The sequence below is a fragment of the Lithobates pipiens genome, unplaced genomic scaffold (assembly GCF_037356315.1).
Source record: "Lithobates pipiens isolate NorthernLeopardFrog02 unplaced genomic scaffold, aLitPip1_a1.2 Scaffold_16, whole genome shotgun sequence".
In the NCBI taxonomy this organism is placed as follows: Eukaryota; Metazoa; Chordata; class Amphibia; order Anura; family Ranidae; genus Lithobates; species Lithobates pipiens.
The window spans coordinates 42,554,358-42,576,804 of record NW_027507748.1 but is presented as its reverse complement, the minus strand read 5'-3'; the positions used below and the strand labels follow the sequence as shown (position 1 = coordinate 42,576,804).

Here is a 22,447-nt window from a genome sequence, read left to right as displayed (position 1 = left end):
GCCGCAGTTTGGAGACCACTGCTCTAGCAGAATAACTGTCGAATTTGCCATTTGGACATACCATTATATAACATGGGTGACAAATGGCCCCATGCCCAGGAATTGCAGTTTTTACAGCGCCATCAATTTCCCTAATGGACTGATAAGTGATAGATAAGACAGCCTGGGTTGAAGCTCATGGCAAACTCAAGGATGTAAACAAGCCATAAAGTTAAATATTTTATTGCAGGTCCACCTAGGAATGAAGAGTGCGGAGTTAATTATCACACAACCATCTCATTTCACAGTTAGCAGATAATCAGTAACCTGCTGATGAAGGATGAAACGGAATTGGTCACAAAGTGCAGTACCTGTGAGATTAGGCTGTGATGGAAGCATTCCTTTTCCAACTCCCAAGGTATTTCATGCTAGCTTTGTGGCAGAGATGTTACACCTTCCTGAATCCTGCCCACCCTAGAACTAGGAGGTGGCACCACAAGTTAGTTTAATGGCTGCCTCCGTCAGAGCCTAATCGTACAGGTGATTCGTTTCCTGGCGGTATCCAGTTCAATTATAAGAGTATCACAATTTACACAGAATGGGATTTGCTGAATTGTCTCATCCCATCTTCCAGTCTTTATAATTTAATCCATGGTTCAGAAACTTGGCCAAAGAGTGATGGTGGTTCCCTCAGCTCACAGCGCCGTGTCATCATCGTCCTTTGGTTGTGCTTTCACCTCTTCCTTTTTCTGATTATCCTGGAGAAGGTAAAAATACAGTTATTGGGAGGGGGGGGGTAATTATTCATAGGGATGGTGCATAGCTGGTTAAAAAAGCAGTATGGGGTTTAAAAAACAAAAACAAACTTACATACTGACCTAGGTGGACCCAATGCTGCATCTGTCCACCGCTACCTCTAAAGGTGGGTTCACACTAGGAAAGCTCAGAAGTGTAATTCCATACGAGGCACGATCGTTCGATATTCATATAGTATGTACACAACTGTACAATGTACAGGGATGGGGACAATTGTAGACACTCACTCAGGTTGAACTGGATGGACTGGTGTCTTTATTCAACCTTACTAACTATGTAACTATGAAACTTTCCACATCTGATTCAGACTTTCCAAATGAAAAATTCTGAAGGGACAAACAGCTAAATTTTCCTCCTACGTGAACAGAACTAACGATTCCGCCAGCAGAAGTCCGATGAGAGCTTTTGGTCGGAAATTCCGACCATGTGTAGGCTCCATTGGACTTTTGCTGGCGAACGTTCCGCCAGCAAAAGATTGAGAGCAGGTTCCTATCGGAAAAAAAGTTCCTGTCGGAAATTCCGATCGTCCGTAGCAATTCCGACGCGCACAATTCCTACGCATGCTTGGAAACAATTCGACGCATGCTCGGAAGCATTGAACTTCCTTTTCTCGGCTCGTCGTAGTGTTGTACGTCACCGCGTTCTTGATGGTCGAAAGTTCAGAGAACTTTTGTGTAACCGTGTGTATGCAAGCCAGGCTTGAGCGCAATTCAGTCGGAAAAACCATCCAAGGTCTTTCTGACGGAAATTCCAATCGTGTGTATGCGGCATAAGTGTGTACCGTTTTCGTACGATAAAATTCCAATGCGAAAGGCCGCGCATGCTACGTATGACCCGAAGAAAATAAACGTAACAATCATATGCATAACAGCAGGGCCAGGATGGAGGAGTGTTTCCCCTGGCGCTGGCATCGTGTGTGGTTATGGGGGGGCACCATGCCGAGAGTTCCTGCACATTTCTTTTTTTTTTTAAACTTTATTTGAAGTGTACACATCATTCATGACACAATGTGGCACATCATTCTACTGTTCGGTTACATGCAATGCCATCCAGTGCAGTGCAGAAAAATGACACACATGCGGTATTTTTCCACAGTGCAACACACAACAAATCATATAAGTGTTGTGGTGTGAACAGGGCACAATTGTTGTCTATGTGCCTAAGTGATACCTTGTATTTATCCAATGTGGAAAAATGCAGGTCACAGCCTTGAGGGTCCTTTCACACCATTCTGCACATAAAAACTTAACACAACACATCAAAAATGAATATTCATTGATGTGTGTTTTATACATCTACACCAGGTTCAGCTATGGTGAGTGGCAGTTTCATGCTTAAATATTGATGTGTGTTTAGCATGTATTTTCATGTGTTGCATTGCGTTATTGCTTCTTAATATACATTTTTTATTGGTTATTCTTTATTGGTTAGATAACAGCTGATACAGAAAACAAGATGCTAATGTATAATAGCTGATAGAAAAAACAAGATGCCAACGTGTTTCGTCCCACAAAGCCTTCCTATGAGGAAGGTTTTGCAGGCCGAAACACGTTAGATTTTGTCACCAATAAAGAATTTATATTACAAAGCATCCCGGGTAACATCATTATGTTGTGCAATGTGAACTCCCTAGCCATAGCACCGGTCACTTCCAATACAGCAGTTGAGCTAGGGGGAGATTTACTTCTAATTGCATTGCATTACTTTGCGTTTTTATGTGCGTTGGCATACGTGTTTTATGTAATCCATTTTGAAATGACAGGTCCTTTTTTTTTTATTATTTATTTTTTTATCTTTACTTTCAGTTGCATTGCACTTGCATGCATTTATGAATGTTGCAATACGTTAAAATGCAGACAGATTGCATATTAATGTAATGCACATGTAAACAATATTGTGGTGTCAATGAGGTACATAGAAATCCATTGTTTTTAATGTATTCTTGCAGTGACCTGTATTGATGCATTGCGGAAAAATGAACTTCACTGCATACGGTATGACTATCTGCGGTGACCACTAGGGCCTATAGACAGCAATTGTTTTCTATGTGCTCCATGCGCACTGAAACATTGCAGCATGCATTTTTTCTGTTGTACTCCAGAGGGCACCATATTTTACCACACAGCAGTTGCAACACATTGCGCTGCTGTGTACTGAAACGAATGAAGTGACACTTGAAATAAAGTTAAGGAAAAAAAAATAAGTATGCTATGCAATGAGCTGAAACAGGCAACACACTGCTCTCTGCTGGAGCCAGTACTGTGACTAGCGCACACAGTAAAAGGTTCTGTTTTACCGTGCAGGCTAGCATGAGCCTAGTTCTTCTCAATATGTGTGTGCGGATTTGCAGAGGTAGTTCATACATATGCATTTCTCCGTGGACACGATGGGTCCACACTTATATGGAAGAACTGGAGGATCAATGTTAATCTGAAAAACATCAGATTACAGCTGACCATGTTTAGGTGACCATTGTGTTATACAATTTAGGTCAATTATTGTAGATTGTACAATCTTTTTGTAAAATGTAGACAAAAAATATACTAATCTGACAGATGTCCTTCAGCTGACCCACACCTATTGTTGTATATTGTATGTTTATGTTTGAATATGTATAGTGGCACTATGTTGATACTGCATTGATAATCTATGTTCTGTTACATGTGTGTATTGTTTACTTCTAATACTATGTTCCTATATATAGTAGCATATTGTTGCATTATTTTAGAAGTCTCCCGAGGAAGTCAATAATTGGCAAAACATGTTAAGCTGCATTTACTGCATATTTAGAAGTCTCTTGAGGAAGCCAATCATTGGCAAAACATGTTGAGCTGCATTTACTGCATATTTAGAAGTCTCCTGAGGAAACCAATCAATGGCGAAACATGTTGAGCTACATTTACTGCATATTTAGAAGTCTCCTGAGGATGCCAATCATTGGCAAAACATGTTGAGCTGCATTTACTGCATACATGCTATGACCACCTGCATTTTCTGTAAAGATTTTTATCAAATTGTTGTTTTTAACATTTATATATTATAATAAAACTTGATCTTTTATATAAAAAATGTCAATTATGGCACCCTAAAAATCCCACTGTTCTTTTTTTTATACATTTGCTTGTAATATGTATTGTCAAATTTCAGCAAGTTCAAAATGTGTTCCCTATTGGTCACAAAAGAAGGTGATCATCTGCTATCTGTTGGTGTTTTCAATAAATTCAGCTTTAGGATGTTGACTTACCAGTTCAATAGGTTCAGGAGCTGATCTTGCTTTGCTTGGAGGTGTCTTTTGGCTGTCATCAGGTGTGTTTTTATTTTTGTCCTCAGGTGTGGGTTTTTTTTCGTCATCGGGTGTATTTTTAGTTTTGTCGTCAGGTGCGGGTTTAGTTTTGTCTTCAGGTGCGGGTTTAGTTTTGTCTTCAGGTGTGGGTTTGGTCTTGTCTTCAGGTGCAGGTTTAGTCTTGTCTTCAGGTGCGGGTTTAGTCTTGTCTTCAGGTGCGGGTTTAGTCTTGTCTTCAGGTGCGGGTTTAGTCTTGTCTTCAGGTGCGGGTTTAGTCTTGTCTTCAGGTGCGGGTTTAGTTTTGTCTTCAGGTGTGGGTTTGGTCTTGTCTTCAGGTGCGGGTTTAGTTTTGTCTTCAGGTGTGGGGTTTTTTTTGTCGTCAGGTGTGTTTTTATTTTCGGGCAGTGGGTCTGCCAAGGATGCCGTGATCTGGATCTTCTGGGATTTGTAGTATTCGCTGCCTTCTTTGGAAACCACCAGAAGTGTAACGGACCCTCCTGCATTTTTGATTCTCATTATGACGTCATCATAGCTTTCCTTCTCTACGTTGACGCCATTCACTTCCACCAACACGTCATCTTCTTTAATTCCCGCCTTGTCTCCTGGGCCACCTTCCACCACCTAACAAAGTCAATCGTTAGATTGGTCAAAAAGCCAAACCATTTTCCTTAAGGTCAAAAACCAACCACAATGTTTTATTTCGTTTTGGATAGAGTGGAGAGAGATTCAAACTTTTGTTATGTTTTTTTTTATTACGGTCTGATCTCCTCACTTCTTGGCAGCACAGAGCCAACAAAAAATATGTTTTTATTAGAGGGTGGGAAGGTATTTCTGTTCGTGCCTTCCTGTCACAGAGACAATGGAAATCTCCATTTTTGTTTCTACACACAGGGACATCAAACATTTTCCCAATGAGGGCTCACAGATATGAGGGAGCCTGAGCTTCACTGGTTGGAGAGCTAAAGGTCTAAATCAACAGGGGACATGTCAGGCCGCGTACACACGCAGGGACTGTTCGCCCAACTTTGTCCGTCAAACAGTTTCAGCAAACAGTCCGCTCAAAATTAGCATGGACGGACATGGCCACACACGACGAACGAACAGTTTGCTGAAACCGTGCGCGATGACGTGAACGGCACGTACGACGGGACGAAAAATACGACGTCCTATACACTGCATTATAACTTTCGGCGTGTAAATCCTTTCTGAGCATGCGCGGAACTTAGTTTGACGAACAAGCCTACACACGAGGGGACTGTTCGCTGAAACAAAGTTTCAGCGGACAGTTTTTCGGAATTTCCGAAAAACCTTGTTCAGCGAACTGTTCGCTGAAACTGTCCGCTGAAAGCCCACACACGGGCGGACTGTCCGCCGAAACACTGTTCAGCGGACAAAGTTGGGCGAACAGTCCCCGCGTGTGTACGCGGCCTCAGTCCTCTGCTTAGAGACCACTGCTTCCCCACAGAGGGCAATGGTCCTTCTCTACAGCATGCTGGCAGGGGACAGGCTTTTCTACTCAGGCTGTGGCTGCTTTCTAAAGAAAGATGAACTGTAAGAATTTGCACATCTTTTGCTTTGATGCACCTGGAATGTATTTAGGTCAGGCATGTCCAAAGTCAGGCCCGTGGGCCAATTGCGGCCCACGTTCCAGTATTGAACGGCCTGTCTGGTAATTTGGACATGTATATTTTTTGTGGCCCCCAATGAATTATATTATATTATAATGATAATCCTTTTTTCAACCTCTAAAACCTAGGTACGTCTTATGGTCAGGTGCATCTTATGGTCCGAAAAAAACGGTACTCTACCTACAGATAAGCCTTATTATAGGCTTACCTGTGGGTACAAGTCAGTCAAGAGGGATTTACAACCACTTTAAACCTTAGGTTATTACTAAAACCAGTAATATTCGAATGCAGGGGCAATTATTTAATATGATAAAGAGTAGACACTTTTTTTTAGCCTCACAGATACAACTGGTCCTTTGAGGGCAACCATAATTCTGATGCAGCCCACAATGAAATTGAGTTTGACACCCCTAGCCTAGAGAATAATACAGCCATCTGCTAAGCATGTGGCCAATTCTGTAGGCTCAGCTTACAGGTTTGGGGAGGGTATGGGGTTGAGAACCTACAGAAAGGCAGCAATAGCGACTGAGATACATTTTGTATTCAGTTTGATCAACTATTCCCCTAACAGAGGATGCGCAGTTGCCCTGGTGGGCACCCACATGAACAAGTCACATGACCAAGGGTACCCCAGGTCTTGCAGTCAATATTTGTATTAAATCCTTTTAAACCTTTTCCGTAACATTCATTATCATTCATAATCATTTCTACTTTCTTTCCCTTACTCCAGAGTCACTCTGTATTTACCTGCTTGATATACTGGCCCGGTACATCCTTAATCGCATTCAGGTTGAATCCAAATCCCTTGTCCCCTTTCTGTACTCTGCAGAGTCTGGGTTTTTGTTTGGGGTCCGGGGTGGGGGTGGGGGTGGAGGCAGCGGGCTGTGGAGCGGGAGGTGGTTTGGTCAATGGAGTTTCCACTGGTTTTGGCTTTTCCACTGGTTTTGAAGTCTCTGTCTTTGCTGGTGCAGGGGTCTTAATTTCTTTTAAATACACAAATGGAGAGAGTCCAGCCTGAATAGAGAATTAAAAAGAAAACAAATTTGATCATCTTTATTCCATGCTCCCTGTTCATTCTTTGTTGACTGCATTCAAGGTTCAGATTACGAAATGTAGATTCTACAGGCTCAAGGCAAAGCGGTTTTCGGGTTAGGTTTGCGTCTGCCTGGCTTTGGCCTTCCATCAGACTTTCAAAGTCCTTTAAATGTTATGGACTCAGTAGATGTCAATATATGGGTTCCTTCTACCCATACGCTCACTCAGTGCCGGGACAAGGTCCTCCAGAGCCTAGGGCAAACATGCCAAACTGCACCCCCGCCCCCAAGGTGTATGAGCATTATGCATCATCAAAAATCTGAGCACTAATCTTTTTCACCCCCTAAGAATAAATCCCCCCTCCTCCCAGTGCAAATCTGTTCCCCTGCTGAAATCCCCCCCCCCCAGCACAAATCGTATCCCCCCATCCCCCAAAGCCCCCCAATTCAAGAGCCCCCCAAAAAAATCACTCCTTCTAGCACAAATTCTCTACCCCTAAGATTACCCCTCCCAATAACCCCACTGCAAATCCCCCCTTCCAGCACAAAGTGCCCCAGTCATCCTTCCTAGCACAAATCTTCTTCCCCCATTCTTTCTCCACCCTAAATTTTAGCATACCCCCCCAAATTTCCCCTCCTAGAACAATACTTACTCCCTGCTGACCCCCAAATCCCCCTTTCCAACACAAATCCCCCCCTATTTCCTTGTGGTGCCCCCCCACCGCCCATGATACCACAGTGCCCAGGGCAGCCGCCCCTCCTGCCCACCCCTTGTCCCAGCCCTGCGCTCACTGTTTCTTTGTATCTCTTGGGTGGGGGGGGGGGGGGTTACGATCTACTGTATGTAAATCTTAACAATGAACTTCAATTATTGAGTCTCTTCTTTTAAATATACAATTGAAAGCATCTGTTTATCTGATAAGTAAAAAAAAAATACCAGTTAAACTTGCTAAGAACGTCCTGTGCTCTGTGTTGACTCATATCAATGACATGATTCTCTTAGAACTGGAGAACTAGGCCCCTCTCTATTAAGGGCAGTAAAAGCGGGTCAAACTTTTGTAGTCCTGTCTTGTTTCTGTTGTTCTAATAGAAAAGGGCAAGAAAAAATTATCCTAGGACTGGTAATGTGTTAACCGATAGAATCACCACATATAAATAACGGAAACTGTGATAGGCCCAACCTGGACAGAGGCTTTTGGAGGGGACTAGGGGGAAGCCTTCTACCCACTGACTATGGCCCATGGAGGAGACCAGGGATTTTGTCTGCTTCTCCCAGTCAGAGCATGGTGAAGAGCTCAGTTCAGCCTATGATCCCATGGAGAGAGCAGATCATTCTCTAATGATGGACAACAACGTGATGAACACTGAGAGCGAGACACAGACACAGCCCACTCTACTCTATGGGCCCTCTCATCTGATCAAATGGAAGGGGACAGATCCACTTTTCTTTTTTTTAGTAGATCTGATTGGAAGGAGGCAGGTGTAAACGGACACTAGTCTGTTTACATCTGCCGCTCCATAGAGGTGAATAGAGGGTCTGATTGGGTCAGACCAGGGGCGGACTGACCATTGGGCCTCTCGGGCACTGCCCGAGGGCCCCGAGCCACTAGGGGGCCCCATCAGGGTTGCCAGCCTCAGTAAAACCAGGGAAAGTATGTAAAAATCTGTGTTTTTTTTACATCTGTCTCTGAAATGTCCCTTACCGACATCCTTTTGGTCTAAAAATCCCGAGATTATAGCTGCCCCACCTCTCCAGTACCTTCTCAGCCAATAGAAGCATGTCTGTGTATACTGTGAGTACATGTATGTGTATACTGTGTGTGTGTATACTGTGTGTACATGTATGTGTATACTGTGTGATTGTATACTGTGTGCCCCCATAATCTCTGATTGCCTGGGGGCCCCATAATCTCCTATTGCCTGGGGGCCCCATGAGCTGTCAGTCCACCCCTGGGTCAGACAGATCATGTTAAAGGGGCCTAAGGCTACTTTTACACTGATGGTCTGCGATCTACCCGTACCTGTGGCTTTCCTGCAGGTTATCTGTACTTTGCCATAGAAGTCTATCATATCCTGCAGGTGTGGTGCACTTTCTGAAAGTGCACCAAACCCACAGGTAAAACCAGAAGTCTGTAGCTCAGTGCAGGTAAGCCGCAGGTACACAGTGCTACACCTGTGGATCAGTTTAAAAGCAGCCCAGTAACCACTGCAGAACAGATATGTCCATATATACACTGTGATTTTAGTAATAAACTTGCTGTCTCAGGCAGAGTGCATTTGGTATTACTCCACCTATGGCAGGAGCCGGTGCTATACAGTAAGCATTGGCTTATGCAGCTCTGCTCCGCAACTGCTTGCTTCCATCCTCTACTGCTGGCTTCATTCAAGACACTAATGCTCTGACATAGCGGATAGGCAACCCGCTATCCCAGAGCAGGAGGTTGCGGGCCACTGGTTGGGCATCCCTGTACTAGAGGACAAGGTTGAGAACCACTGGTCTAGGTGACTAGTTGTTAATTAGCTTACTGTTTAAATACGATCACTGTAATGCCGCGTACACACGACTGGACTTAGGTCCGACAGACTTTCGACGGAGTTCTGACAGAGTTCTGACGGACTTTCTGAATGAACGGACTTGGCCACACACAATCACACCAAAGTCAGACGGATTCGAATGGGATGACGTACGACCGGACTAGAATAAGGAAGTTCATAGCCAGTAGCCAATAGCTGCCCTCGCATCGGTTTTTGTCCGTCGGACTAGCACACACACGAGCGGATTTCTCGGTAGGAACTGGGTCCGGCGGAGTTCTTTCAGAAAAATTTGAAACATGTTCCATTTCTAAAGTCTGTCAGACTTTTGCGAATCAAAAGTCCGCTGCAGCCCACACACGATCGAATAGTCTGCCGGAATCATTCCGTCAGACTTTTGATGTTGAAAAGTCCGGTCGTGTGTACGCGGCATTAGTTGTTAGCTGTTAATTGGATTGCTGTTTGAAGTTTGCATTGTCCTGCTAATATCCCCAAAAGGGGAATGTCCTCCTGGAGGGTATAAAGTATGCGTCTGAGATTCAATAAAAAGTAATTCCTTTGGTTTTTACCTCAACATCTTGTCTGTGTATGATGCTTGTGGTAAAGGGCTGGTATTCGCTATCCGACAGCTGGAAGGGTTTGGAGGGCAGGAGGCACTGTTTGGCAAAGGCACGCAGGCAGGGTGCCAGGCAGTCCGTCACAGAAACAAAGCTCAAAAAAGGAAAACTAATACAGCCATTACATTTAGGGTCTGGTGAGTTGCAAAATGTTAAGTTTTTGGTTTTGGTTTTGGGTTTGGATACACAATGCAGTGCACTGAGGTGGCATGAATTTTAAAAGGCAACCCAACATGCTTGGCAGTGCAGTACAATGTACTTGTAGAGCATTGCAATGCTTATATGTGTGTTGTGGAACACTGCGTAAACCCCCCCCCCCCCCCAAAAAAAAAAAAACTGTGTAGCTGTACCTTGTGGTCTTTTTGCTAACCCTCACCTTAGAGTACAGATCATCAACCGTCTTGTCGGATATCAGCAGCGTGGTCTTATCTCCTCCCTTCCGGATGGTCTCCACCACCTGTTCATGCTGCATCTGCTCCACACTTTGTCCATTAACAGCCACAACGCGGTCAAAGTCTTTTAGCTTGGCTTTATCAGCTGGGCTTTGTGGGTCAATTTCCACAATGTAGTGACCTGTGGGCATCAGACAAAAACTTTATTATTTCATAAAAAATGGCTCAGGACCATTATAGCATAAAGAAGTCTTGCTTAATAAAATATGCAGGACATCACCCAAACCAGAGGTGAGCGATTCTGGATAAAATGAGAATCGCAATTTTTTTTTTGCTTGGAATAAAGATTAGGAATCTGAAGAACTTTTTTATTTTAAAGATTTACAACCCCTGAACATTAGGTTATCAAACAAGATGGCAATAAAATAAGAGATAATACTCATTGCTGCAATAAAATAAGACCTAATACTCTTTGCTTCAATCAAACAAGATGGCCATAAAATAAAACATAAAACTCTTTGCTTAAATCAAATTTAAAGAAATTTAATGAAAAATAATGCAATGTGTAAATAAATAAAAAAATGACCATTAAGTTATGTTAAGGTCTTTTTTTTTTTTTTTTTTCTAGTACTCGCAGATACTAATTACCAATACCTACTGCAACTTTTTTGTTTACACTTCAGCTGTCGGCAATGGTACAAAGCATTGAAAAGTTATTTTACAAATTAAATAAATGTATTTTTTTTAATTTGCGCTTTTTTCAATGTGAAATGTGTAAATATATGGTGAAAAAATACCAATGAACAAAGCAAACAAAAAAAAAGTTTATAAAATAGAAGTAAATAAAAAAAAAAATCAGCAGGAAAATAATAATTAAATGGATTATGTATATACAGTGGTGTGAAAAAGTGTTTGCCCCCTTCCTCATTTCCTGTTCCTTTGCATGTTTGTCACACTTAAGTGTTTCGGAACATCAAACCAATTTAAACAATAGTCAAGGACAACACAAGTAAACACAAAATGCAATTTGTAAATGAAGGTGTTTATTATTAAAGGTGAAAAAAAATCCAAACCATCATGGCCCTGTGTGAAAAAGTGATTGCCCCCCTTGTTAAAACATACTATAACTGTGGTTATCCACACCTGAGTTCAATTTCTCTAGCCACACCCAGGCCTGATTATTGCCACACCTGTTCACAATCAAGGCATCACTTAAATAGGAGCTGCTTGACACAGTAAGGTCCACCAGAAGATCCTTAAAAGCTACACATCATGCCGAGACCCAAAGAAATTCAGGAACAATTGAGAAAGAAAGTAATTGAGATCTATCAGTCTGGAAAGGGTTATAAAGCCATTTCCAAAGCTTTAGGAATCCAGCGAACCACAGTGAGAGCCATTATCCACAAATGGCGAAGACATGGAACAGTGGTGAACCTTCCCAGGAGTGGCCGGCCGCCCAAATTTACCCCAAGAGCGCAGCGACGACTCATCCAAGAGGTCACAAAAGACCCCACAACAACGTCCAAGGAACTGCAGGCCTCACTTGCCTCAGTTAAGGTCAGCGTTCATGCCTCCACCATCAGGAAAAGACTGGGCAAAAATGGCCTGCATGGCAGAGTTCCAAGGAGAAAACCACTGCTGAGCAAAAAGAACATCAAAGCTCGTCTCAATTTCTCCACAACACATCTTGATGATCCCCAAGACTTTTGGGACAACATTCTGTGGACCGATGAGACAAAAGTGGAACTCTTTGGAAGGTGTGTGTCCAAGTATATCTGGCGTAGAAGGAACACTGCATTTCAGAAAAAGAACATTATACCAACAGTAAAATATGGTGGTGGTAGTGTGATGGTCTGGGGCTGTTTTGCTGCTTCAGGACCTGGAAGACTTGCCGTGATAAAAGGAACTATGAATTCTGCTGTCTACCAAGAGATCCTGAAGGAGAATGTCCAACCATCTGTTCGTGTACTCAAGCTGAAACGAACTTGGGTTCTGCAGCAGGACAATGATCCTAAACACACCAGCAAGTCCACCACCAAATGGCTGAAGAAAAACAAAATGAAGACTTTGGAGTGGCCTAGCCAAAGTCCTGACCTGAATCCTATTGAGATGTTGTGGTATGACCTTAAAAAGGCAGTTCATGCTCGAAAACCCTCTAATGTAACTGAATTAGGACAATTATGCAAAGATGAGTGGGCCAAAATTCCTCCAGGACGCTGTAAAAGCCTCATTGCACGTTATCGCAAACGCTTGGTTGCAGTTGTTGCTGCTAAGGGTGGCCCAACCAGTTATTAGGTTTAGGGGGCAATCACTTTTTCACACAGGGCCATGATGGTTTGGATTTTTTTTCACCTTTAATAATAAACACCTTCATTTACAAATTGCATTTTGTGTTTACTTGTGTTGTCCTTGACTATTGTTTAAATTGGTTTGATGTTCCGAAACACTTAAGTGTGACAAACATGCAAAGGAACAGGAAATGAGGAAGGGGGCAAACACTTTTTCACACCACTGTATATATGTGATTCTGCACTCCCACCTACAGGGGGCGCACTGCCGGCAGGCTGCTTCTGCTGTGACCAATTACAGCTGAAGCCGATCTGGGAGTGCCGGAGACTCGATGTCCGCCAGCACCTGCCAATTGTCGGTAAAACACACAGAATGGAGAACAAGGGGGCAGGGATGGATTTTGTGTCCCTGCAAAGCAGGGAATAAAATCCATCTCTTCCCCTAGTAAAAGCAGCACATACAGTACACAAAAACACTGGCTAGGCTCACATTTAACCCTTTAATTACACTAGATGTTTAACCCCTTCCCAGCCAGTGTCATTAGTACAGTGATAGTGCATATTTTTAGCTGTATTAGTATCACTGGTTCCCACAAAGTGTCAAAAGTTTCAGTTAGTGTCCAATATCGCAGTTCCGCTATAAGCCGCTGATCGCCACCATTACTAGTATAAAAAAATAAAATTAATACTAATTCCATAAATATACACCATTGTTTATAGACACTATAAAATTCACGTAAACCAATAAATTTACGATTATTGAGATTTTTTTTTACCAAAAAAATGTAAGAATACATATTGGCCGAAATTAATGAATACATTTGATTTTTTTACTGGACATGTTTTATAGCAGAAATTTAAAAAAAAATTTCCCCTACATATTGGCCGAAATTAATGAATAAATTAGATTTTTTACTGGACATGTTTTATAGCAGAAATTAATTTTTTTTTCCCCTCAAAATTGTCAACCTTTTTTGGTTTATAGCGCAAAAAATAAAAAAAACAAAGAAGTGACCAAAAATGCCACCAAAAGAAAGCTCTATTTGTGGGAAAATTAGATAAATTTGATTTGGATACATCATTGCTTGGCTGTGCAATTATCAGTTAAAGTAACACAGTGCCGTAACACAAAAAAATGGCCTGGTCATCAAGGGGTGTAAATCTTCGAGAGGTCAACACGCATTGCATTAAGGTAGCCCATTGAAAACAATGGGCTACCAATGCACCAAAATGTCCTGCAATTCAGACGTGGCACAAAATTTGTCAAGCACTATGGTGAGATGTAACATGCAGGCAGGTGCAGTCTGCACTCTCTGCAGGTGGCACTCGACCGAAGCGGCATTGCAGTAGGGAAAAAAAGTTGTTAGGAACTTAGTTCCTCTAATGCCCTGTACACACGGTCGGACATTCCGGCGACAAAATCCGTCAGATTTTTTCAGACGGATTTTGGGCCAAACTTGTGTTGCAAACACACGGTCGCACAAAGTTGTCGGAAAATCCGATTGTTCTGAACGAGGTGACATCAAACGCGTACGTCGGGACTATAAACAGGCCAGTAGCCAATAGCTTTCGTCTTTTAGTTTATTCTGAGCATGCGTGACACTTTGTCCGTCGAAATTGTCTACACACGATCGGAATTTAAACTATCGCATTTTGTTTTCGGAAAATTTTAGGTCCATCTCTCAATTTTTTCCAACAACATGATCCGACCGCACATTTTCCGTCGGAAAATCCGACCGTGTGTACAGGGCATAAGACTTACTGCTGTTACAGGAGATAGCTGTCTGATTGGATGCTGGCACCCCATGTGACTCCAGCCACCATCTTGGGTCAGCCAGAGTCTATTTAAGACTCTGGCTCCCAGGTTTGGCATGCTTTCTGCAAGTGGCTAGTGTAGAGACAGTACTTAGAGATATGGAGAGGTTCCAGAAGAGTAGCGACAGTGCAGGGACTACTTCCACCTCACTTCAGGAAGCCTCCCCTTTGGACCAGCCAGGCTGCACTCTGCTCCTCATTGCAGATGCTTTTGGCTTGCACAGTTCGTAAGTGGCCCCGGACAGGTGTGCTGACCTAAGTTGTGTTGAACCTTTTGTACAATATAACTTGATTGCCTTACCCCGGACTCTGTGTTTACTGCCCACCACACCACTAGGGTTGCCACCTTTTTTTCAAGCTAAACCCAAACACTTTAGCGGCCTGGGACACCTTTGGATGCCTCAAGGAGAGTAGTAATGCAGTGCGCGTAGCGTGCCACACCAAACAGTGGGTGTAGCTAAACTGCTCTTGCTGACATCACCCTGCCACCAAGTGATGCCGAACCTGCCCCCGCAGCTCCCGGATGGCAAAACAGATTTGTGTGTGACTTACTTGGGGAGCTACAGCCTGGTCTGAATAATGTGTCCGGGTTTCAGTCCACTTGAAACCCGGACAAAAGCTTCAAAACCAGGACTGCCTGGGTGAATTTGGGACAGGTGGCAACCCTCCACGCTGCACCTTGCTCACAAACATGCTTTGCCACGTGTTGTGGTCAATGGGCGCATTACCACAACACACAAGCATAAATGGGCCAACAAGGATATTAGGATTCATTCACAATGAACTTTGGTAACGCACTGCCTGTGTTATACAGTTATATGATCATTGAGCTTTTTTTAGGAACCTTATCTTATCATTACCTTTGCGATGTTTCTCTTGCCTGAGATAGAACCCATATCCTTCTGGTCCCTTGGTCAGCTCTACGATCCGGGGAAGATGGGGCAGGAGGCTGGTCGTGGCCTGATCTGCCGTAACTCGGTTTTTGTTCTGCTGAAATTGTTTGTACGTAGCTTCATCTACTACCAGGTACATTACCGAATCTCCCGATTCCCTCACCTAGAGGCCATGGAGAACAAAACATAGAAGTGTGTATGTGTTACGCTGTGCCTGTGCTTTCGCCATTGACATGAAGTGCATTGAAGTACAGAAGAGGCCGAACTTGGCTGCCGATTTTTTAAAACTTTTCTGCGTGTCTATGTTGGATCTGTAGGGACCCCACAAAAGCTACCCTGTTTCCCCTAAAATAAGACCTAGCGTGATTGTCGGTGTTGGCTGCAATATAAGCCCTACCACCCAAATAAGCCCTACTCTGTTTCCTCAAAAATAAGCCCTACCCTGAAAAGAAGACCTACAAGGACTTTAACTAGGGCTTATTTGGGGGGTAGGGCTTTTATTGCAGCTATCACCGACAATCACACTAGGTCTTATTTTAGGGGAAACAGGGTAATACATTTTTTTTTTTAATCTGGCAGAACGAAATTTCCAGCAGAATTTTCCCCTGGGTGCGAACAATCATTTTATGCATGCCCTACATTACTAGGCAGGCAACTGGGTGTGTGACGCATTTCAAATTCTGCTGGTGGCTTTGTTCTGCAATTTTGTGAAGATACTTTTATTTTTATTGATACTTTTTAAAAATGCAGCAAAATTGCATTAAAGCTGAACTTAAGAATAAAAAAAGTTCATGGGGCCGGATACCGCCGGCTGTTTAATCTTCTGCCCCTGCATGCTCCACCCCCCCTTCCCGCCCACTGGTCTGCTGTGTAAATAGGAGTACAGCTGGTTTTTCTCATTCTCACTGCTGGCTGAATTGCTTCTGTGTGGACTCCTCTGCTTGGTTGTGTGAACCAGAGCCAAGGAACCGGGCGGCGGGTATTTGACATCTGAAACTGCTGACTGCCAAGTGTATGCAACCGGACCTGTTGCCTGTCAGGAGTGATGAGCAAAAATACTTCCTCCCTCTCCCTTACTCTTCCTCACTACACACAGTGCAACAGAGATTACTCTTTACATAGCAGCCCCTCAGCTATCCCTTACATACTCTTAAAGGGACAGCTTCATGTGGGCCACTTATAGAAGGGCCCCGCCACAAGCCAGCCAGCACTAACATCAAGGTGCCAAGGCTCTGTATTATCAGGAGATGGTTTTGGGGACAGAGGAAGAAGGAGAGGATCAGAGAAGACAGGATCAAATAGCCTTTTTACACAATGCAGAGGATTAACCTCTTAGGTTCCACATTGAGTATAACAAGCGTGCTTTACAGTATATACAGAATGATTTTACTGTTGTGGGTTTAGTAATACTTTAAAGGAGTTGTAAACCCTCACGGTTTTTCACATTAAAACCTTTTTGTAGCTTTGGATAGAGTGGAGAAGGATTAGTCCCCCTGTCAGTTTTTATTGCTGCCTGTGCCCCTGTTTATATGTCCTGTTTATAGGGAGATTTGCCCTGTTTATATGTCCTGTTTACCATTATCATTGAAAGTGAAAGTAAAAGGAAATCCCACATTTTGGGTTGTCCCCAGAAAAGTAATAGAAGGTAAATCTTCCAATGTTGGCACTAGTTCTGGTGACCTGGGGGGGTCCCCAAGAATTTCCCTTAAATTTCCAGGATTTCCTCTCACTTCCTGTTTGGCTATGGGACAGGAAATGAAGGGAAATCTCTGCAATGGGGCACATATGGCAAAAATAAACCTAACAGGGGTTATATAACCCTTCCTTGCTCTATCCAAAATGAAAAAAAAAAGTTTTGCGTATATTTCTACTTTAAGTTGAAAAACCTTCTGTACTGCAGCTGCCCCCCCAGAGCCCCCCTTTTTTTTAACCTTAGCCTGATCGTTCCAGGAATAAGGATGAGCACAGCAGCTCCAACCACTGTCTTGGGTCCTCGTTGGATAGATTGAGAGCAGCGGGAGTAATTGGCTCTCGCTGCTGTAAATCAAATCCAGTGACACGGGAGCTGAAGGGCATGGCTGTGTCCCGCTGTCTGTGTTAATAGACGCAGCAGCAGGACTTGGGAGTGCGCCCACATGAGTGCCGCCATGGAAAGCGGCTCTCCCTGGGGGCACTTGATGAAGAGGAGGAGCCAGGAGCGCCACCACGGGACCCAAGAAAAAGAGGATCGGGCCCACTCTGTGCAAAATTATTGCACAGAACAGGTAAGTATAAAATGTTTGTTATTTAACCACTTGCCGACCGCTGCACGCTGATATACGTCGGCACAATGGCAGCGGTGGGCAAATGGGCATACTTGTACGTCCTCTTTAAGAGGCGGGGATAGCAGACGCGCGCCCGTCGCGTACAGCGTGATTCGATGTCCGCCAGTCTCCCAGCGATCGTGTCACAGAACCTCAGAACGGGGAAGTGCGTATGTAAACAAGGCATTTCCCCGTTCTGGCTTGTGTCATGATAGAGATCACTGCTCCCTGTCATCGGAAACAGTGATCGCTGTCATGTGACTAGTAGCCCATCCCCACCACAGTTAGAATCACTGCCTAGGACACACTTAACTCCTTCATCGCCCCCTAGTGGATAACCCCTTCACTGCCAGTGTCATTTACACAGTAATCAGTGCATTTTTATAGCACTGATCGCTGTATAAATGACAATGGTCCCAAAATAGTGTCAAAAGTGTCCGAAGTGTCCTCCATAATGTCGCAGTCCTGGTAAAAATCGCAGATTACTGCCATTACTAATAAATAAAAAAAACACTAAAAATGCATAAAACTATCCCCCATTTTGTAGACGCTATAACTTTTGCGCAAAACCAATTAATATACGCTTATTGCAATTGCTTATTGCAATTTTTTTTACCAAAAATATGTATAAGAATATGTATCGGCCTAAACTGAGGAAAAAAAACTTTTTTTTTTATATTTTTGGGGGATATTTGTTATAGCAAAAAGTAAAAAATGTTGTGTTTTTTTTTTCAAAATTGATGCTCTTTTTTTTCGTTTATAGCGCAAAAAATAAAAACCGCAGGGGTGATCAAATAACACCAAAAGAAAGCTCTATATGGGAAAAAAGGAACGCAAATTTGGTTTGGGTGCCACGCCGCATGACTGCGGAATTGTCAGTTAAAGCGACGCAGTGCCAAATCGCAAAAAGGGCTGTGGTCAGGAAGGGGGTAAAATCTTCCGGGGCTAATGCGATAATTAAGCTTTAAACTCTATTTACATCTACGTGCATACATGTTTTCACACGATTTTGCAAGTCTCATTAAGGGCAGCCCAATCATTACAATACGTAACCCTCCATGTCAGGTTATGGCAGGGTATCCCCAGTGTACAAGTAGTGAGTGAAAATCTCCCCAATTTTTCCATTTTTTTTTTAAATCTCCCCAATTTTTTAATGTATGTCAAGGCAAAACCTTTTTTTCTTAGTTTCAGATAGAATAGGAAAGAATAAAAAAACCCTGTTGGGTTTTTACTCCTCCATTAGACATTTTTAGCTTGGTATACACTATAGGGGTTATTTACGAAAGGCAAGTGCACTTGGAAGTGCAGTTGCTGTAAATCTGAGGGGAAGCTCTGAAATGAGGGGAAGCTCTGCTGATTTTATCATCCAATCGTGTTCAAGCTAAAATGCTGTTTTTTTATTTTCCTTGCATGTCCCCCTCAGAACTACAGAGACTTTACTTCCAAGTGCACTTGTAGTACAACGTAGAGTTGCCTTTCGTAAATAACCCCCTATGCCACTCCTTTCTACTTTACCTAGAGTTATGCTCTAAGATTTTCTTTAATGACAAAGTGTGAATTGGTGTGACCACAATAGAGCTCACTACAAACTTGTCCAACGTCGGTACATTGACACGCGGATCAGACAACTAGGACTTACCAATTTGACAACCTGATCATAGGAGTCACTAATCACGTTCTTGCCATTTACTTCAATTATTCGGTCGCCTGTTTGGACTCCGGCCTTTACAGCAGGTCCACTAGGTGCCAGGTTATCCAGGAATACACCAGTGGTGCCTTCAAAGGGAAAACAGATGAACATTGGAGGTGTGAGACCGTGTAATTATACACATTATTAGTTCTATTCACATCCAAAAACATTTGAATAGGGCAGCACAGTGGCTCAATGTTTAATCCTTACAGCAACAATGGGGTTCTTGGTTTCTGGGCTAGGATCTGCATGGAGTTTGCATGTTCTCCCTGTGTTTAAATGAGGTTCAATGTAGAAAAATGTAAAATAATGCATTTGGGTGGCAAAAATATGAATGCAATCTATACACTGGGGGGAGAACCTCTGGGGGAATCTAGGATGGAAAAGGACCTGGTGGTCCTAGTAGATGATAGGCTCAGCAATGGCATGCAATGCCAAGCTGCTGCATGCATTAAAAAAGGATCAACTCCAGAGATAAAACGATAATTCTCCCGCTCTACAAGACTCTGGTCCGGCCACATCTGGAGTATGCTGTCCAGTTCTGGGCACCAGTCCTCAGGAAGGATGTACTGGAAATGAAGCGAGTACAAAGAAGGGCAACAAAGCCAATAAAGGGTCTGGAGGATATTAGTTATGAGGAAAGGTTGTGAGCACTGAACTTATTCTCTCTGGAGAAGAGACGCTTGAGAGGGGATATGATTTCAATTTACACTGGGTTCATATGCTGGCCCAAGCCATCTCATACTGCGCTGTTTTTACTGTTCAATTGAACTGTTTTTATCTTGACATTCATTTGTTTGGATATTTTTTATCCCAATAAATTCCATCAATAGAATTTACGCTATGTGAAGGCTTTTTCTCTTTTTTTATGCCTTGAATATATACCTATATCTGGAGGAGGCATTTGGAGAGCTGCGTTTACTATTGCCTACTGTTGGGAAGTTCCATCCATCCCCACATTTACTGGCTCATTTGGATTTCCATCAGCCTACAAAGGGGGGTGATCGTACGGCTCATCCTGGTAGCCTCACTCAATGTGTCTGGTTCCATGCCTGATAGATCCACCACCATATGGTGAGTTGGGTCCACTACTTCTGGTAAGATACCCTTGTTTTCTCCCCAATTTCCTGGAAGGTGAAGGCACTCCTAGGTGTATTTTTCTATTGTCCATATATCTATTCAAGAGACTGTTGGACATCTCTAATAACAGTGTGTTTTCATTTGCCACTGCTTACTTCGATGCTTTATGGACTATCATATGTCTGTTTTCATTCACATTTGAAATCAGTATTGGTTGTTCACTCATCACATGCCTATGGTTATACATTGGTTTGTTTCTCATTTACATAAGATATTGTGATTTTGGCAGTGGGCCATTATCATTGCTAATTTTATGTTTTTGATCACATGTGAGTATATATATTTTTTTAACACTTGTATACTGAGGTTTTTTTAGTCACCATATTATTTTTAATATATTTCATTACAGTGTTGCGACTTTTTGGCAACTCACTATCGCATGAGGTCTTTTTCCGTGCTCTCCACTATGAGAGATAACTGTGGCCAGTTATGGCTCTCCTCGCTGCCGGCGCTGTGATTGGCCAAGCATGTGGGGTCACAGTGCATGCATGGCAAATCATGAGCCAGCAATGCACTGCGATGGCGTAGTGCATTGTGGGCCGTTCGTACCACGCGTATTTGGTGCAAACGGTCCACAAAGTTCTGAATTCGTCGAACAGACGAACGGCCGATGTTCGAGTCAAACACCAAGCTCATCCCTACAGAAGGATGTTCCTATTGATGCACAACATATGATCATCACACATTACCCTAAGGGAAATTTCATAATGTAAGTTGTTGGTCACTTTTCACCTTTGATGAATAAGGCCACAGTGAAAGCTTCTTACATTTGTTCCTATATGATGTTGACTTTTTTTTCAGACACAGGAGACTTGCAGTAAATTCTAAATGTGAAGATTTGCCTATGCACTATATTGCCAAAAGTATTGGGACACCTGCCTTTATTCCGACGGAAAAGGTCCTAACGGATTATATTGTTGTAAAATCCGATCGTATGTGGGCTCTATCTGACTTTTTCCATCAACAGAATCTCAAATTTTCCGACAACAAAATCCGATCGGGCTTTTTCTGATCGTTTGTAGAGAATTCTGATCAGACAAAGTGCCACGCATGCTCAGATCAAAGTACAAGAGCAAAGCTATTGGCTACTAGCCTGAACGTAGTTCAGTCGGAACAAATGAATGTCATCACGTTCCGAATGATCGGATTTTCCGACAACTTTGTCCGACCGTGTGTAGGCAATCCCAGTTTCGGACAAAATCCGTCGGGAAAAAAAACTACAGATTTTGTGTTTGGAATTTCCAACCATGTGTACAGGGGCTTAGTCCGTAGAGTTTAATATTGAGTGGACCACCCTTTGCAGCTATAACAGCTTCAACTCTTCTGGGAAGGCCGTCCACAAGGTTTAGGAGTGTCTATGGGAATGTCATTCTCCTAGAAGCGCATTTGTGAGGACAGGCACTGATGTTAGATGAGAAGGACTGCCTTGCAGTCTCCGCTCTAATTAATCTAAATTTATTGGTGTGTGGTCATGTGGGAATAGGAAAGGGCCATCCCCCAAACTGTTCCCACAGAGTTGGAAACATGAAATTGTACAAAATGTCTTGGTATGATGACGCCTTAAGAGTTCCCTTCACTGGAACTAAGGGGCCAAGCCCAACCCCTGAAAAACAACCCCCACACCATAATCCCCCCTCCACCAAATGATTTGGACCAGTGGACAAAGCAAGGTCCATGAAGACATGGATGAGTGAGTTTGGGGTGGAGGAACTTGACTGGTCTGCAAAGAGTCCTGACCTCAACCTGATAGAACATCTTTGGGATGAATTAGAGCGGAGACTGTGAGCCAGGCCTTCTTGTCCAACATCAGTACCTGACCTCACAAATGCGCTCCTGGAAGAATGGTCACACATTCCCATAGACACACTCCTAAATCTTGTGGACAGACTTCCCAGAAGAGTTGAAGCTGTTATAGCTGCAAAGGGTGGGCCAAATCAATATTGAACCCTATGGACTAAGACTGGGATGCCATTAAAATTTGCGTGTAAAGGCAGATGTCCCAATACTTTTGGCAATATATGGTATCTAGAAATGGTA

General features: G+C 43.1%; 1 protein-coding gene across 1 annotated transcript in view; it reads right to left on the bottom strand.

Moving 5' to 3' along the window:
• Positions 1 to 206: 206 nt before the first annotated feature.
• PDZK1 (PDZ domain containing 1) overlaps positions 207 to 22,447 on the bottom strand; it is a 47,175-nt gene continuing 24,934 nt past the window's right edge. Inside the window, exons 4-9 of the mRNA XM_077479788.1 lie at positions 19,220 to 19,356; positions 15,245 to 15,440; positions 10,266 to 10,462; positions 6,454 to 6,720; positions 4,040 to 4,699; positions 207 to 737 (exon numbers count right to left, since the gene is read on the bottom strand). Coding sequence (XP_077335914.1) covers positions 675 to 737; positions 4,040 to 4,699; positions 6,454 to 6,720; positions 10,266 to 10,462; positions 15,245 to 15,440; positions 19,220 to 19,356 — 1,520 coding nt within the window. The 3' untranslated portion in view covers positions 207 to 674. The remainder of the gene's footprint in view (positions 738 to 4,039; positions 4,700 to 6,453; positions 6,721 to 10,265; positions 10,463 to 15,244; positions 15,441 to 19,219; positions 19,357 to 22,447) is intronic.